Here is an 18,963-nt window from a genome sequence, read left to right as displayed (position 1 = left end):
GGGCTGAACCACAGGTATTTATTCCTATGAGACATACCAATCTCCTGGACTATACCTTAGGCCCAGAATGGTAGGCTTTCTAGTCCCCAGGCTGGGCCCCATTACTGTTGAACACCGTATTGGTCTGTAATTGTAACACTATATTGATCTGTAACACTATATTGGTCTGTAATAAGACTACTCGTATTAATGATTTAATTTCTAAAGAGAAGGCCAATCTGTATTTCATAGAGACTTGGCTGGGACAGGAAGGTGGAGTGCTGCTCTGAGATTTGCACAGCCAGTTTTCAGATTTGGCATCAACTAAGACTTCAAGATAGGGGAAGTGGAATGGTGGTGATTATACAAGAAACTAGAGAGGTGTCCAGGGGACATTCTATTTACATTACCAGATATGCTGTTTCTTAAATTGAGCATCAGTAGGGCTCAGTTGGGACTGCTGCTATTGTACCAGCCTCCCTGTTGTGTAGTGACTTCCCTGCCTGAGCTTCTCGACTCCATGGCTGGGTTGGCTCCAGAATTTGTGGCTATGTCACCAAATTATCCACATAGTAGCAGTAATACACCAAAGTTCTACACTATCCACAGTGGAGGAGTGACTGGTAAAAATGATGAAGCTTGCAGACATGGCATAATTAAGTTTCTTTATCAGGGAAAAGATAATATCTACATTTATAACTGATTCCTTTTAGAATTTTTGCATGGAACAGAAAAAATGCTCTTATGTCTTATGATTCTAATTATTAGAAAAAAAATGATAATAGAAAAAAGTGAGCTCTTTTGTAATCATAGAATAAGAGACAATTTTGTAACCATATTTATATTTGGAGCAGAAGAAATTGTAAGCTGATTCTTTCTACTTCTTTTCATTCTTTCTCACTGCACTTTTGCTTTTTCTTCTGTTTCTTTGTTCTCTCTATTTTGTATTAGTTGTTATATTCTCCTTATAATGTTTAATAAAACTTATTTTTTTAAAAAAAAAGAATCTAGATCATTCTCAGAACCATTTGTAGAACCATTTATATTTTTCTCACCAATTTTCTTGTTTTATAAAGCCAAAGTTTGTTTCTATTGTCAATGCTTGTTCTTCTTACTTTCCCAGATCCTAACACTGTCAGGTCCACCAGAAGGAGGAACACGAGTCACAATTCGTGGTGTTAACCTGGGGCTGGATTTCTCTGAAATAGCCCACAATGTACAAGTAGCTGGTGTGGAATGTGTTCCACTAGAGGACCAGTACATTATTGCTGAACAGTGAGTTTATTTGTTTGTTTATTTATTTGTTTGTATTCCACCTTTATTGTTTTTATAATAACTCAAGGCAGTGAACTTGAGTACTCTAATACTCTTTCCTCCTCCTATGTGGTCTCTATGTGAGCAGATAAACAAATAATAGTGCTTAATATAAATAATGTTTTACCCAAGAATAAAAGCAGAAGTTCAACTGAATAGACCAGTTCTAAGAATATTGTGATTGTCATTCTTAAATTTCAAACACTAATTTGTATTAAAAAAGTTGTAAGACTACTAAATTATTATGACAAAATATTATTTTTCAATTAACGGGATTCCCTGGTGTCATTTTGATTAATCCTTACTATGAGAAAGCAGCCATTGTCCAATTCCAATTATGTCTAGCTTGCTTCATGAAATTTTTGCCTGCGCTCTGCTGGCTAGTTTCAGTAGAGAAATTACTGAGAACCGAACCAATCTAGCTTTAGCCATTGCATTAGAAGATCTCTGGTATTTTAGTACACCACAGAAACTCTGAATTCAGAGATACAAAAGAAATGAGTGGAATCCAACATAATATATCTTTTCTTTCTCAGCTCAGGAGATTTCATTTACAGATGACTCTGCAGAGAAGTTCTATGTGTCTCCTTCAGACACAGCTAGCATTTTCTCCATTCTTCTGGGCATCAAGGGGCCAGAACACTGGGCAGATATAGTGGGAAAGTGGTCTTTCCATTATCTATTATTGTGGAAAACATTTCTTTATCTAATAATAGAAAGCCAACAGATATAGAGAAGGTTCCTTGTAAGAGCAATGACCACTGGATCTCTCTGCAGGACCAGATACTGCTAACCATGTAATTGGATTTTTATTAACACTTGCAAAATACATTAGTTATTGTGTCACAGTTTTATTGGTTACTATAAATATATATCAATATATAACTATAACAATAAACTGGAAACAGCCTTCAGCAAGCCTGTTCTTCCTGTGCAGTTATATATTTCCTTCAGCTATCTTTATTATAAGGGAGATGTTATAAGGGAGATCACATGCTTTTGTACAACATACTGTATATGAATATAAAAGGCCTAAAATAGGTACAATTTTTAACATTTCCTAAGATTAAAATAGGCACACTCTAATTTGTACCAAAGAAAATAGAGTTTAATATCAAATTGTTGTTGTTGTTAATTGCGAAGTCGTGTCCGACCCATCGCGACCCCATGGACAACATTCCTCCAGGTCTTCCTGTCCTCTACCATCTTCTGGAGTACATTTAAATTCACACCTACTGCTTCAGTGACTCCATCCAGCCATCTCATTCTCTGTCGTCCCCTTCTTCTATTGCCCTCAATCTTTCCCAGCATTAGGCTCTTCTCCAGTGAATCCTTCCTTCTCATTAGGTGGCCAAAGTACTTGAGTTTCAACTTCAGGATCTGGCCTTCTAAAGAGCAGTCGGGGTTGATCTCTTCTAGGACTGACTAATATCAAAGAGGTTAACTTTATTCTTTTGGGGGCATTATGTTGTGGCTAATTGCATCTTGTTCGATCTGGAATTGTATAATTGGGTAGGGAACGAAATCTCCATCCACTATTCTCAGCTGTCATAATTGTTTTCCATAATTTGGGAAGATTTCAAAAGTTGATTGAGCTTCCAGTGCCCATTTTTTTCTCCTTTGTCTTTACAACCAACATGTGCTTCTGCAGTGTTTCCCAAACTTGACAATTTTAAGGCATGTGGACTTCAACTCTCAGAATTCCACAGCCAGAGTTGCTGGCTGTGGAATTCTGGGAGTTGAAGTCCTCATGCCTTAAAATTGTCAAGTTTGGGAAACACTGTGCTTCTGGATGAAAAGGCTGGCTCTTGTCCAGCTTCCCGATGCTCCTCCCCCAACCCCAATAATCTGAGCACAATCACTCCCTTGGCTACTCAACTACTGAGAAAAAAAAACAAGAAAAGTGATCTTTCACAATATTGGCCTACTCAGTGCATCTCTTGTCAGGCTCTTCTGATGTTCTTGCCTCCCATGTCTTCAAACAGAAGGGAGATATGTAATTGGCTGGTGAGGGAAAAAAATCTGATTTTACTGTTCTTTTTAAAAAGTTTGAAAAATATTAGAAGTTAATCTTTGTCCCAAAGTTGCCTCAGATGATTCCCAAAAAAACTATGGAGTAATTTTCCTCATTGCTATATTTCCTTTTCTGGAGATTTTCAATAATGTGTTAAATATAATTGATAATTCCAAGACTAAAGGGTGATTTTTTATTATTATTAATAAAGATCAAGCTGTTTTTCAGAAGATGTTTTAGTCCCTCAGGGTCCTTAGCGTGGTTGCCTTGCGTCTGGAGGTATCATTGTAATTATAGGGAAGGATGCCAAAACAGAGGATAGTAGAAAAGAGTCTTCTCAGGTAGTCTTATGATTTTCTACACTATCAATCATTAATCAAAATTCTTGAAGTACTTTTTAAAAAAAAAACCAGTGTCAAATACAGCTAAGCTAGAGACAAGAACAAAGCCTTAGCTTAACTCTACAGTTTCAGGTTAGTTGGGAAAACATGACAATCCTAGACCAGGCCAAATCCAAAAATGCCAGGGAATTTCTAGAAGCCTGTCACTCTGACAAACCAACCATCAATAGACACATAGACATTAACAACATCTATAGGCTATGCAAAAGAGACAATCAATTAGCCCAAATGAGAAAAAGATTCCAGCACCTCTCCATCAGTAATCAGCACTCAGATCAGCATAGATTAACTCCAAGGTCAATTTCAGACCAACAATCAAGTAAGCAATATCTCAATCAACAAACTGTCAAAGAGCCATTAATAAACAGCCCCATCAAAGAATCCCTAAGACCCTGCCCACCCATCCACATAGACAGGTTAGACACCAGAATATAAACTGACAGCAAACAGCACTCCTTACTAGTGCTGATGATGTTACCTAGTTAGGGTAATGAAATGTCTGCAAGAAAACAAGCAAGCTCAGAGAGCACCAAAGACCCCTCATTTCAACCCCGAGCTACAAATATTCTCCTTCATTGGCAAAACACTGTTTCTAACACGAAGATCTCATGCTATACAGTTTACCTTCTGCAACCTGGATTTGATGATGATGGCTTATGTTCAGAGTCAAGGGGGTCACATATTATTATTGGGATACTATTTTGATTGTCTACAAATATGGATTGAGAGATATGTTTGCAACACCTGCAATTCATAGTAAACTTTGAGAACAACTATCTATCTCTTTAAAATTACTTAGAATACCTAAAGGAGATTCTGGGTGTGGAGAAAGCTATGTTTTTTCTTCAGAGTTAAGGAGACAATTCACACAACAGTTTGTCAGATTAGTCCTGCAATGACTGATCTAAAGTCTATAGTGAGGCTTCAGGATATGTGGTGACTCCCATAGATGCCCTGAGCAACAGCCTGTTCTCAGTCTCTTCTTCTGCCCTTCAAATCCAAATCAATTAACTTTCAATACTTATTAAGTTTTGCTGTTACTAACTAGAATTTTTAAAAAAGATACTTTGGTCATGTCCTCCAATCTGAAGAAAAGAAATGTGATGTAGGTATCAAAACACTGGAAACTCCATACATAAGACAGGTGCCTTGTTGGCCAAGAAACTGGAAACCAGGCAATTGGTTTAATGGAACCATTTGTTCCTGCATGTTTTCAGCCTCTGCTAATCCATCACATTATCATTGTCACAGTCAAAATAACTACAAGAACATATTTTCAACATCAGGGAAGATCAAGATTCATTTTCTGATGCAGGCAGCACCTCTGATGCATTGACAGGCAAACCTTTCTGTCATCAGTCTTTCAGGAGAATATTGTGTATTTCTGCTCATTTCATTTCAGTTACAGGTTGGATCAGTCAGGGGGACTAGATCCAAGATAGCAGAATCTGAGTCCTGCCATCTTTGGCAGCATTTCATATCCTTTGTGGACATTTTTGCATTGCCAATCAACCATAAAAGCAATCACAGCTTTGACTATTAGATATCCCCAGGGCCTCCTATATGCTCTTCCTGCTGTTCCTCTAATTTGCAGAAAGTTAAGGCATGTATGTTAACACACAAGATCTCAATCTCTCACTTCTAATCTAGGAAGCTTTGGGTTTTTAGATCTAATACATATTTGTCCTGCTAAACATAATGGCCACTTTTATTGCACCCAGATTCAAAAGATAATTATAGTTTCAAATCTGGAGATTAAGAGGAAACAGCTAGCCCATTTACATTATAATCAGGATTCCAACCAGACCATTCTTTTATCTTAACATCTTATTTCAGGTGGCTCAGTCTATTTATGAGCTCACCTGGAGGACATCTTAACAGTAGTTAAGAGGAAAAAGTTGTCTCCCTATTGGGTTTCCAATAGTGATGTTTCTCAGTCTTGATTCAACAGTCCCTGCATCCTTAACAGTCTTACCTGGCAGGTGTTTTGAATATTCTCTTATGCTGGATTGTATTTCATATGTTTCTGTAACATTTCATCAGCATGTCAAAAAGCTTCGGTCAGGATCCTCCTTTTGAAATGTTCTGCTATGTATATAACATCCTCCTGGAATCTTCATTTAATGCTAAACTTTAAGACATTTAAATGATTGTATTTTATGAGTTCCTGTCACCTGGAAGATGGCTTTGGGTACTATTATTTCAACAATATCTATAGCAGGGGTGTCAAACTGCAAACCATGGGCTGGTTGCATTATACAGAGTCCATGCCCACCCCAGTTCCAGCAATGCAAAACAAGTTGCAATATGTTGCGACACATCACGTGATGTGGTGAGTTTGACACCTGTGATCTATAGCAGTGGTTCTCAACCTGTGGATCGGGACCTCATTTGGGGTCGAACGACCATTTCATGGGGGTCGCCAAACAACGCAGTCCGCCATTTTTTTCCCCTTTTCCTTAGCTGTGCTACTCCCTTTTATTCTATTGGCTTTTGAAAGCCAATAGAATAGACTCTCTTGAATAGTGTCTAATTCTATTGGCTTTCAAAAGCCAATAGGAAATGTCCAGGCTGTCTCTGCCCTGCTGAGCCCGCCAAAAGTCCCATTCTGCAAACGGTGCTGCACCAGTTGAGTAGTCCTCGACTTATGACCGGTTGAGTAATCTTCGACTTACGACCGGTTGGGGGTCGCGGCATTAAAAAGGTTGAGAACCACTGATCTATAGCAACTCAGATTATCAAGTCCTCTTATTTCTTCTAAAAACTTTTCTCTCAAACAGATCCCCATCTGTTACTGCTTAGCTTTGATTCCAAGAGATACTTCTTTCTGTTTACAATGAAATAATATTTCTTCCTTAATGGAATTTCTTTCTTTTTAGCAATATAGTCAGAGCTAAACATATTAAATAGAATTCCAATATGTAGTTTTCAGCAACAAGCAGTCTTTACTGATAATGCAGAAGTGATAATTATCTGGTATCTTGATCATTTGTCCAATTTATAATAAGGTGCTTTAAGTGTAGTTGGGATGACTTCTGTAAATCTATTTGCAATGACAGTCAATCAGAAAAGCAAAGCTTCATATTATATCAATGGTATAATTATAAAATATAATTGGCCCTCCCTTAACCTGACTCATTTCCAAATTACTATAGTTAAAACCTCCTGAACTGCTAGTTAATCCAACTTTCCTTTCAAGCTTAGTCAATTTCCTTTCACCTTTCAATTTAATATCTATTCAAATATATCTCCACCTGCTCTTCTCTATCAACCTCAACTGACTCCAACTGAAAACCGCTATTTGAAATCAAAGTGGTTAACTCTTTGTCACTAGCAATTCCATTCTTATAGCCATCAAATAATGTGAAATTAAATTATATATAAACAGTTTTTCATAGTATTGGAACTAGGGGATCCTTTCTTTCAGAAAAGTGTTATGTATCACCAAGAAAGACTGATGTTCTTTTCATGCATCCAGCAAAGTTGTTTCTTCTTTTCCTAAGATCCAAGAATTGTTTTTGTCACATTTCCACTCATATCCTAAGATATTTAATTTATTGATTTGTTTATTTGATTCAACATTATTTTTCCCTATTTTTGGTTTAGTCTTTCACCTTTTGGTCTATTTAGTTTTTCTACCATGAATATCCATCAGCTCAAAAAAGCATGCCTACTCTGATTTCAATGCAGTTTTTCTTTCATACAAATCATATGCACAAATATCAAGCAGAAATCTAACATGCAATCAATAAAAATCAATTACTTTTTAATAGGAAGAAATTCTGCAAATAAAATTCTGATGTAGTAGGCGTGCCTTTATGTGCCCACACATGCATGCATTCTATTCCAAAGTTAAATATACTGGTATACTTTTCCAATGTCCCCCTTGCTTTGTGTAGCAATGTGTGCCTGAAATTTCCCATGTCTTTGACTGTATATTAAAACTAATTTACTGTTCTAGTTTACTGCATTCTGCCTGATGTGTTCTCAGTGTGCATGAGCATTTTAAAATGGGGCCAGTATTTTCCTGGTGGCGTTCTACTTCTCTTTCTTGCTTCTAGACATCCTTAACAATCCTTGGCTTCTTTTCATAGTGCCAACATGACCCATAAGGCACTTTGTTGGGGTAGAGGTAGCATATGTTACTAATAGTTTATGCTTAATTAACCCTTGATTAATCAGTTCCCGGATGACTTCTGAAGGCAGCTTCCAGTCCAACGATTCAGTTTCTAAATGCCTGATATTTCCCTCTTTCTTATTCCACTGCACTGTACAGTGAGAACCCTGTACTTGTCAAGCCAGATTTTCAGCTAATATACATTCAGTGGCGCCCCAGTGATCTAGGTTAGGCCATCTCAGAGTGAAGAAACTGGATTTTTAGCTCAAGGGTTAAATGACCCTTTAAAATGTTTATTTATTAAGCATTTTGTTTTCTGCCCAAGTCTGGCCTCCTGTTTTGCTAAGCCACTTTCCTTCGGAGCAACCTTGCAGGTTTACGTTCATTATCTTCCCTACTCCGATTGGAATGCATCCAGCCATGCTGCCAGATGCAGGCATCCATTTGTTAAGCATGCAAGGCAGTGACAGCAGTTTAATCCAAATAGGCCTCTGCAGGAGTCAATTCATTTATTTCCCTAAGAAAAATGTCAGCTAAAAATTAGAAAACAGGCATGTAACAAAGGACAGGCAAATAACCCCTTCCCCAGTGACACATATCCTTGTATTTGTTGCTTATTTTGTTTTTGAAGATTTTCCATGGGGGGAGGAGAGGAAGGGGGAGTGAGTGTATTGAAAGGAGGATCGTGCTCACCCATGCAGGAAAGAAAAGAAAGACAGTGTTGAGCCATTGTATTTTTACTAACTAAAAGCGTTAACAGAAGCATAGTCGGGTTAGTCTCTGATGGCAAAAAGAAATGAAGGACTTGTAAAGTCTACATGTACATAGCAAAAGCAACTAAAATCCATTTTATTAGATGCATGATGTAGGAAAAAAAGGAGGAATATCACACAGAAAATGTACAGTAGATTGGGGCCAATTTCAGGAATTTGGGTGCCCTGTACAGCACCACATTAGGACTGATCTTTTCCTAACTTTTGCAATTGGATTTCTGCAAAATAGAATTCCTGCCAAATCTGAACCAAAGGTAAAGATGTATCTAGTATAAACAAACTGGATTCACAACCTAACAATTACTGTTAATTTTTTTTAGTGAGGTTCTTTTCTCTTTTTTACAGAGACACACTTACCTTGGCAGAAAAAAAGAATTTGGTTTTATTTTTGAAATTCTATTTCCTTTCTTTTCTGCCCTGCAAATATTGCTTTCAGTTTATCATCTGTATGCTGAGAGGAAATATCCTAACCATCCTGCCCTTCCAGAAGTGTGTTTCCTTTTTCAAAATGACTGTATGAGATGGTTCAACAGTTTTCTCTCCTTTCTTGCTGGTGGGCTCTGAAATTTGAGCCTGAAAAAATTTACTCAAGGATCCTTTCTGTGCTTCATATTTGAGCTGTTTTGTCTACATTTTCCTTTCCAGAGCATTAAATAAATATCTCCTAGACATGCCCATTTATACTTTTACGATAATGTTTCAGAAATTGTCTCTGTGTCAGCTACATAAAGAAAACAGAATAACAGAAAACCTGTTGAAATCCTAATCTAAGGTCAACAATAGCATGGCTAAATAGAGGTCAGGCATTTTCCAGGCAGGTGACAGTCGGAATCCTAGGATGCAGTAGGCATCTTTTCTACCTTCATCAATGATGGTTACTGCAACAGAGTGATTTTCTCTCCTGAATCTTTGCAGCAGCTTCTGTCATTGCTTCAAATATCTATTGAGCTCCTCTTCTTGTGCTTGCCTAGTTTTAGAGTATTCAGAGTATACAGGGAAGAAGGCAGAAGGTACAAAAAAAACTAGCAGTAACAGCAAGCAGGAGATCATCGCAACATGCAGAGTGCAAGGGGGGGGGAAGGATTGGTAAGTAATTGGGAGGGCATTCACAGTTAGCAGAATATAGATAATCTTCAACTTATGACCCTAATGGAGCCTGTGGTTGTTAAACAAATACAGTCAATAACTGAATGCCATGTTTATTAAGCAAACCTATTGTTCACTATGGAGTATTTTTTTTTGCTGAAAATTGGAAGTAAACACTGATTCTCAGCAAAAACATAAATTGATTCACATGGCACAGTATGCTGCAAACAATCATAAATGTGGCCAGTTGTGACTGTGGGGGGGACACTACTCAGAACTTCAGAACTGGGTCATAAGTACCTTTGGGGGAGGAAGCTGATGTAACTTCAAATTTTTTTCTAAGCAACCAGTGATAACTTGAGGACTACTTGTAGAACTTCGAGTTATCCAGCCCTATGATTCTATATAACTTGACCTCCCTGTAACAATTATTTATTAGTTTTGTTATTGCAATGTGTTCCAAAACTGAATGCAATTCAATTCTTTTTAGGCTGTCTGGGATGAGAGTGTGAGACTTTTGAAGCTCAAAGGACCAGGCCCTGCTTGAGTTCTGTTTTGAACACTCCTATTAGTCAGTTGCAGGAAGAATTGATGAGTTCAGGGGGTTCTGTTGCCTGTTCATTATATTCAAGTCCAGCAGAACAAAAGATAACTGAAGGTCAGTTTCAGATTGATTTGTGAGAAACTTTGGAATTAAAGTGGAGTGAAACAGTGCCACTGAAAGTACTCTCATAAATAGAGAAAAGCTCTGTCTTTGTATTTCTAAAGGCCAACAGAGATATTTCTTATGATCAATGTTAAATCTGCTAAGAGCTATTTATAATAGTAGCCATCACAGAATGAAATGGCAGAGTTTTCTACAGAATAATTGTGTGTTCTGTAGTAGCTTATTGCTGCTCTGGCAACAACTCATAAGCAAAGAGGCCCCTGCTATAGTGGTTTATTCATGGTATTTTGTGAAATGCAATCCTACCAGTTTCACAGAAAAAAAAAAGATTAAAGGAGTACTGCTAGAAAGTAAAAAATGCCAAATGTAGCTATGCTCTATTCCATGTATAGGAATCTGCCTTTCCTTTTTCATCACATTTATGACAAGGGGAAGGTCAAAGGGAGCACGATGGTGCTTACTGCAGCCCCATTGTAGCTCTATTTCTTAAACTGCATTCATATACAAAGGGACAGAGATTTGATTGTGCTGCTACAATTGCTATACTTTTTTTGACAAATACGACACCCTCTCACTTCCCTTCTCTTTCCATCAGAGGACTGAAGGATTGACTCTGCATGCTTCCATCTCTGTGTTCTTGTACTGGAACTTCTTTCTAGGCAGGCTTTCCCATCTTGTTTTCTTGCAACTTCCAAAGGCACTAAGGCACTTTGTTGGATCATTCTTCCCTATGATGAAAGAAGAGAAAGGGATAATAATCTGTGGATTTGATTATTTTAGTAAGCCTCTAATCTTTGCTCCTTTGCATATCTCCCTTTATAGATTATCCATTCTATAAATTGCTGATTCCATTCCTCTGAGAAGTGTATCATTTTCCTCACCAACACTGCACACATCAACATACACTTTTTTTTTTTTCTTGAGGAAGCCTGGTCTATTTTTCTTCCTTACACTTGATATCCCTTCGGGGGAGGATATGAAATTGATTGCTCAGCTCCAGTGGGGCTGGATTGGGCTAGACCAGGATAGTCTGTCTCTTTTTTTTCTGGTAGTTCTCAGAAGCTCAATATAGCTCAACTGCTTTAATCTCAGGCCGCCTATGTACTCCTATTAGAATCAACAAATTTAGGAGCAACCCGCACCAGTCACTGACTCCAGATCTTCAAAATTGTAGTTGTTTCTCCATGTACATGGCTAACCAAGCACAATTTCAACCTTTGAGAGAAAATCCTGGCCTTTTCCTGTCATCAGTAATGTCAATGTTCTCTTTATAAGGAATATTAAAATGTGATTTACCCACTTGCACTCTAAATTGGTTGAGTCCTTTCTAATAATTCCCCATGGAGCACTGGGGAACTACCAGAGGACTGGAAAAGAGCTGGTGTAGTTCCCATCTTCAAAAAAGGAAAAAAATGGATCCAGGAAACTACCTGAGAAGATTCTGAAAAAGATAATCAAGCAATGAATCAGCGAACACCTAGAGGCAAACAAAGTCATTACCAAAAGCCAATATGGGTTTGTCAAAAACAAATCATGCATTCTTTGACCAAGTGACAAAATTAGTGGACCAGAGGAATGCTGTGTATATAATTTACTTGGACTTCAGTAAGGCATTTGATAAAGTAGACCACAACCTACTACTTGATAAGATATAAAAATGTGGGTTAGACAGCATCATCACCAGATGGATTCATAGCTGGCTGACTGGCCGTACTCAGTGTGTGGTCCTCAATGGAACTGCATCTATATGGAGGGAAGTGTGTAGCAGGGTGCCCCAGGGCTCTGTTTTGGGCCTAGTGCTCTTCAACATCTTCATCAATGATTTGGATGAGGGGAGAGATGGGGAACTCATCAAATTTGCAGATGACACCAAGCTGGCAGGAATAGCCAACACTCCAGAAGATAGACTTAAGATACAGACTTGAACATTGGGCACTGTCTAACAAAATGAAATTCAGTGGTGAAAAAGGTAATGTTCTACATTTAGGCAAGAAAAACCAAATGCACAGGTATAGTATAGGTCAGGGGTAGGCAACCTTGGCTCTTTTATGACTCGTGGCTCTTTTATGACTGAGTCAGGAATTCTGGGAGTTGAAGTCCATGAGTCATAAAAGAGCCAAGGCTGTTTACCTCTGGTATAAGGGGTACCTTGCTCAATAGTAGTAACTGTCAGAGGGACCTCAGAGTCCTAGTAGACAATCACCTAAATATGAGCCAGCAGTGTGCTGCAGCTGCCAAAAAGGCCAACACAGTGCTAGGCTGCATTAACAGAGGGATAGAATCAAGATCACGTGAAGTATTAATACCACTCTTCAATGCCTTGGTAAGGCCACACTTGGAATACTGCATCCAGTTTTGGTCACAACGATGTAAAAAAGATGTTGAGACTCTAGAAAGAGTACAGAGAAGAGCAACAAAGATGATTAGGGGACTGGAGGCTAAACATATAAGGAATGGTTGCTGGAATTGGGTATGTCTAGTTTAATGAAGAGAAGGATGAGGAGTGACATGATATGTTCCAATATCTCAGGGACTGCCACAAAGAAGATGGAGTCAAGCTATTCTCCAAAGCACCCGAAGGCAAGACAGGGAGCAATGCATGGAAACTAACCAAAGAGAGAAGCAATCTAGGAAAATTTTTCTGATAGTTAGAACAATTAATCAGTGGAACAACCTGCCTCCAGAAGTTGTGAATGCTCCAACACTGGACGTTTTTAAGAGACCGGATAGCCATTTGTCTAAAATGGTATAGGGTTTCCTGCCTGAGCAGGCAGTTGGACTAGATGACCTCCAAGGTCCCTTCCACTATCATCATCATCATTATTGTTGTTATGGTTGTTGTTATTATTATTATTATTATTATTATCTAATATTATTACTGTAATAGCTTGAGGCTGTGCACTAATGCCATCATAAGTCAGACTAAGAATAGGCTACTTAGCCATTATACTTTATATGACATAGTGTTTCATTTTATTTTTAGAAGAAAGGGGGATTATTAAAATTATCCTCTTTTGATGATACCATACTAGGAAACCCTGATTTTATAATCACAACTCTAATTAGTACTCTCAAGTTTTCAAAGATTCTTAACATCATTAGAACATTTACCCTGGGCAGATAATAGCAAGGATCAGCTGCTTTTTCAAGTTGAATCCATATAAAAGACCTCTTATAAGTATTCTGTGAGCAGGTTGGATTCTGAGACAGTATTGATTTACCGTACTTTGTCCTTGCTATCAGTCAATGGTAATTAGGTTAATATTGGTAAAGAGCCACTTAACAAAGTAATCAGACCCCTAGATTCTTCCAAAAGCACAATTTTCTAACAGGCTTACCTGTGGTTGTCGCCTGGCATGAATTAGTGCTTCTGTCTCAGATTAGATGTTCCATAGGAATTAATGTACCATCTTTAATTTTATACTAGCCAGTGGATGCTACTATTTAAAGATAGTAAAGGATTAAAAATTATTGTTTTAGAGAACTTTAAAAAGAATGACCATTGCTGACAAGTCTAGGAGTTGAAAGGAGTTACTGGCAAGGACCCAGGTTGGGTAAGATTGCTATGTCATTGTGCCTTCAGAAAATGAAAGAGTTGTCCTCCATACTATGATAAACTGTTGGGAAAAGGAGCCTCAGATTAGAGAAAGCTCCTTCAAAAGTATACACTAAAACTACAAACAATTTCAATAAGGGGGAAAAAACTAACAGAGGAAGCCCAATGTGACTGTACAAAAAGCTTAATGAGATCTGGTAACAAAAAGGAGACAAATAGGAAATGGAAAGAGGAGAAAAATAGTCTAGAATTGTAGAAATGGTATTAGAAAGTCTAATGCTCAGAGTGAACTCGGGTTGGCAAAATAGACTAATAGTAAGAAAGTCTTATTTGTTATAAAAGTTTGGAAATGTTCAAAATAAAAGGAAAGGAAAGGAGAGAACAAAGAAAATAAATAATAAATAAATAAATTTACCAGCAGCTACTTAATGAATATCGCAAAATGTTAGTAGATACCAAATAAAAAAACACTATTCAAGAGAAAGAGAAAGTTTAAAATTAATGAAAAAAAATCTGACTAGGGGATACCTATTCAGCCTGGATGCATTTAAATCTCTAGGGGCAAATTAACTGAATCTAGGGCACTAAAGGATTTCTAAGTATATGATTGTACCATTGAATATTATCATTTTAACAGAATTCAAAATAAAAACATTTTCCCATTGGGAGGATTCTTATAGTTAATTCCAAAATCATATTTCAAAACTATCTTAGTCTATTTGTAATTTTCTAAGATCTAATTACCCTTTTGCTGTTAATTGAAAAAAAAATTATTAAGTTTAAAGTTGTATTTAATTTTGTTTTCTCTAAGGATTGAAATTATCAGGCCAGGCCTAGAAAGACATAGATCAAGCCAATCAAAGTTCAGAATCTTGGCAGACTAACCTTTAATACTAACCTATATATCCTGAGAAATTCTAGGGAGTGGCTATCCTAAGTCTTCTTTCTCCAATTCAGCTCCAGGTTGTATTGCTTCCTGTCTCAACCCCTCCTTGGAATGTGCTCTCTCCTTCTTGGGAAACTACCATTTCACATCACACATACACACCCTACTGCCTAACCCATAGGCTCCATCCCTCACAGAAACTCACCCAGTGCTATAAAATTTGTCAATCCAAAGGTTTCTAATAGCTGAAAACCTGTTAACAAGAAATTCACTAAATTGATTGAAAAAGAAGTATGTGAAGCCATTGTCCTTTTGAAGCCACCAACCATGGGTTGAGCAAAAATATGGTTATTCTTTCATCTCCCAGAGCCCTAAACGTGCCAGAGATTACTGTCTTGCAGTCTTCTCAAAAGAACTACTTTTATGGAACACTTGTGGTTCATCTCAAGTGCTCGCCCAGATAGAAATTGCAAAGGTCTATTCAACAGCTTTTTATTTTGCAGTGATTGTCAACTCCGCTTTTAGCAGAGCTGTTCTCAGTTCACAATTTCTTCCCTGGAAGTCTTCTTCTTTGTCTATCTCTGACACAATGCCTCTTATTATGCCTTGTTTTCCAAGGGTAAAATAGAACAGATTTCTTCAGGATAATGTTGTAAGCACACAAAACTGAGTATAAACTTTGTACAAACTTTAAACGAATAATATAATACTGAATATGATCACAATTGGGACCAGGTTTTCTGTTGTTAAGCAAGGCAGTTATTAAGTGAGTCATGATTGTTTTTACAATAATTCTCGCCATGAATGTTAAGTGAATCATTGCAATTGTTAAGTGATTCATGCAGTCATTAAGAGAATCTGGCTACCCACATCCATTTTGCTTGTTAGAAGCAGACCAGCAAGATTGTACATGGCAGTAAGGACCCCACAATATTAAAACCATCATACGTATATGCCATTTGCCAAGCTACGGTAGTTGCCACCCAAATTTTTATCAAATGATCATGGGGATGCTGCGATGGTGACAAGTGTGAAGACCAATTTTAAATCATTTTTGTCACTGTCGTTGTAATTTCAAATAGTTGCTAAATGACTAGTTTAAATTAAGGACTATCTATAGTAGAAAGCAATAAGTATAAAAATTAATTCTAAAATGAATAGTTGAATTGTCTTCTATAGAATCTAAAAGTGTGCATTTTATTTTTTTGTCTATTTAATTCTTTGGATTGATATAGGAGAGCTTTCCATTCAAAATTAAATTGGGTGCTTTAGAAGAGAAATTAAGATTATATGACTAAGAGGCAATTAATCTATTACAGATGATCATACAGATTTTGTTTGGCATTTTGGCCAATAAGAGCTGAGGTGAATAATTGTACATGAACAATGGTTACAATCTGTTAAATCAAACAGGTTTACTGTATATTATCACTTCTTATCACCATACCTATTTAAAATATACAATATTTAGAATTCCCTCTGGGCTGGGATTCCTCTTTTTTTTTTTTTTTTTTTTTGTTCCTTGAGTCTGAAAGCATAAGTTTCCTGTTGACATACAGCACATTGAATTAACTATCATCAGGAAGAGAAAAACACAACAGCAAAGAAAGCCATAAGAAACAGAAACATATATTCACTTTCCATGTTTCTCTTCAATTTGTACAATTATGGTGATGTCTGTTGCTTCAAGCTTATTGGGCAATATAAAACTACAATCCAGCTACACTACATGTCCAATTGAACATATTCAAGACCTACACTCATACCTGTAAATTTTGGAGGAACCTATAATCATATTGTCTCTTTATCTGAGCGGTTCCCATTATTGATCTCATCCATTACTTCAAGGTTTTCACATTTTCTTTTCAATAGTATAATGTGTTTGCCATTTGTGCTTTGCTTAGCACTCAACTTTATAGCTTGCAATAATTATATCTAATTCTGACTTTCTCTTCTGTTAAATTACTGCACAGCAAAAAAAAAAAAAAGTCTCCAAAATTAGCTCATTCATCAGACGAGAGCATCAGCCACACTATTATGGATGAACAATGTGCATATATATAATAGCATTTTTTTCTTATTATAGAACTCACTATGGATTTTACATTTTCAGAATTGTATGTGAAATGGGGCAAGCTGAGCCTGACATTAGCTCCGGTCCTGCACTCCTCTGTATTGGAGAATGCAAATCAGAATTTGTGGCCAAGTCTGCACAACATTATACATTCGTGGTAAGTACCCTACAAGACATTTTTGTTACTTGATTGATAAACATAGACCAAGTATTGTAAGCAGTACCCAAAATAGCCCTTTCTTGTTCTAATAAAAAAGAGTGGCAAGGTCTAGAGTGGTTAAAATGCTGTTTATTAATATGTTCAAATGGTAGCAAATCTTTAGCCCATGTCCAATATGGCATTTTATATGCCCAAAGTCATAATATGGCTTACCACTTTAAGTTAGTTATCTTCAGCTCTTTTTCAGTAATCATAATGAAAATTTATCCAAGGATGAATAACTGCAGATGTCTCACCTCAAAGCCAGGGCCCTAGGAAGAAATGTAAAATATAAATCAAATTCATTAATTGTAATGAATAAATGAGAAAATAAAATAAATTGCCCAGATCTTATGAGTTCCTCCCCTCTTCTCTTTTTGACATCAAGTCATTGTGCAAGAATGAAGCTATTCTATTCAAATAATAATAATTGGAGCCAATGGTATGTGAGGGTTTTTTCCCCCAAAATCTGAGTTGTGGCATAATTATTTGCCTGTGGCTACCATAGCTTGTCTTTAAATTCTGCTTGCACTGGCTGATCTAATTCATGGACCACAGTCCTATACTGATATACAACTCTTACATTGTTTGACTAGACCTTTTTTTAAATTTCTTGGCTCATAAAATCATGATGCATTCTCACCTGGGAGAAAGTGTTTTTTAGCACTAAATGCTTTAGGTAATTTCTTTGACAAACTGTGGCTTTAACTGTGATGAATTTTTAGATCTTCTGTGGTATACTAGACAGTGCAACATTTTTGAGATCATCTGTGTTATCCTTCCTTTTCAAACTAATAATGTAAACCTTTATTACTATGGAACTTAATTAGCTAGAATTAATCTATGAAATTGCCACCTTCCATTATATTATGTATATATTAGAGCACTACGGAATAATTTTATTTGACTATTAAAAACAAATTCTTTGCCCCTCTCTCCTTCCCCACCCACTGTTCTATTTTCTTTTTTATCATCCATCTTTCCTTAATGTGAAAGTATTTTTCCCATTTAAATAGCAAATTGATGCTAATTCAATACAGCTTCCATTAGTGTGTTTAATCTAGAGTTTCTTTTTGTGGTTTGCCATTCTTGAAGCAATCATTGGGCTCTTCTATTATTTAATTATGAATCTTTTTATTCATGTTCTTGAAAGTCACACCTGGGGCTTTTCTTCATTTTCATTTTGGCCCGAAAAAGGCTATTTGGCCTCACTGGTTTCATGCTAACTACTTGTTAGCAATGGCTAACTGTCCACAATTTGTAAAGGAAGCAATAGATAAATTGAATTGCACCTCTTGTCTCATTACTTTGTACTAGAATGGAAACTTATTGTAGTAATTTAAATATTGCTAAACAGTAATACTGTGCAAGAGAGAGTCCCCCTTTTAGTGTTACTAAACATTGTTTAGTAAACATTTATCTGTTTGTCTCTGAACCTGCTTTGTTATTTATAATCATTCATCTATCAAACTGTTCTGTTTTATTTCAAAAGCATGCAAAGCAACATTACATTGGTGATTTACACTGTACTTAAAAAATCAAGGATCAAAAATCTATTAATGATTATAATTGTGGACTAGGGAGAATATTTTTGTAAGTATTTCTTTTGGAAAGTAAAGGAACACTTGCTTGACCCTCATTGTGCCACTAGAGGCAGATGTGTATTTGTCTGTGTCAACTAGAGTTCAAGATGAGCATTGAGCAAGTGAGGGAATTTTAGCTAAGTTAAATGAGTTAAAGTCTCCTAAGCCACATGAATTATACATAAGGTATTGGAGGAATCAGCAGAGGTAATTGTAGAATTGCACTTTTGTAATATTTGAAAAGTTCTGAAGAGCAGGCAAGGTCTCAGAAGGCATGGGGTTTCCTCCTCCCCATTTTCAAAAAAAAAGATTAA

The 18,963-nt window shown here is 36.8% G+C and overlaps 1 protein-coding gene across 2 annotated transcripts in view; it reads left to right on the top strand.

Moving 5' to 3' along the window:
• PLXNA2 (plexin A2) overlaps positions 1 to 18,963 on the top strand; it is a 275,925-nt gene that overhangs the window by 161,233 nt on the left and 95,729 nt on the right. For both annotated transcript variants that reach the window (XM_039320077.1, XM_039320076.1), the window contains 2 exons: positions 1,103 to 1,254; positions 16,907 to 17,024. In XM_039320077.1, the coding sequence (XP_039176011.1) occupies positions 1,103 to 1,254; positions 16,907 to 17,024 (270 nt within the window). The remainder of the gene's footprint in view (positions 1 to 1,102; positions 1,255 to 16,906; positions 17,025 to 18,963) is intronic.

Source organism: Crotalus tigris, unplaced genomic scaffold (genome assembly GCF_016545835.1).
Source record: "Crotalus tigris isolate CLP2741 ecotype Arizona unplaced genomic scaffold, ASM1654583v1 scf7180000023618.1514416, whole genome shotgun sequence".
In the NCBI taxonomy this organism is placed as follows: Eukaryota; Metazoa; Chordata; class Lepidosauria; order Squamata; family Viperidae; genus Crotalus; species Crotalus tigris.
This window is presented reverse-complemented; position numbering and strand designations above follow the sequence as displayed.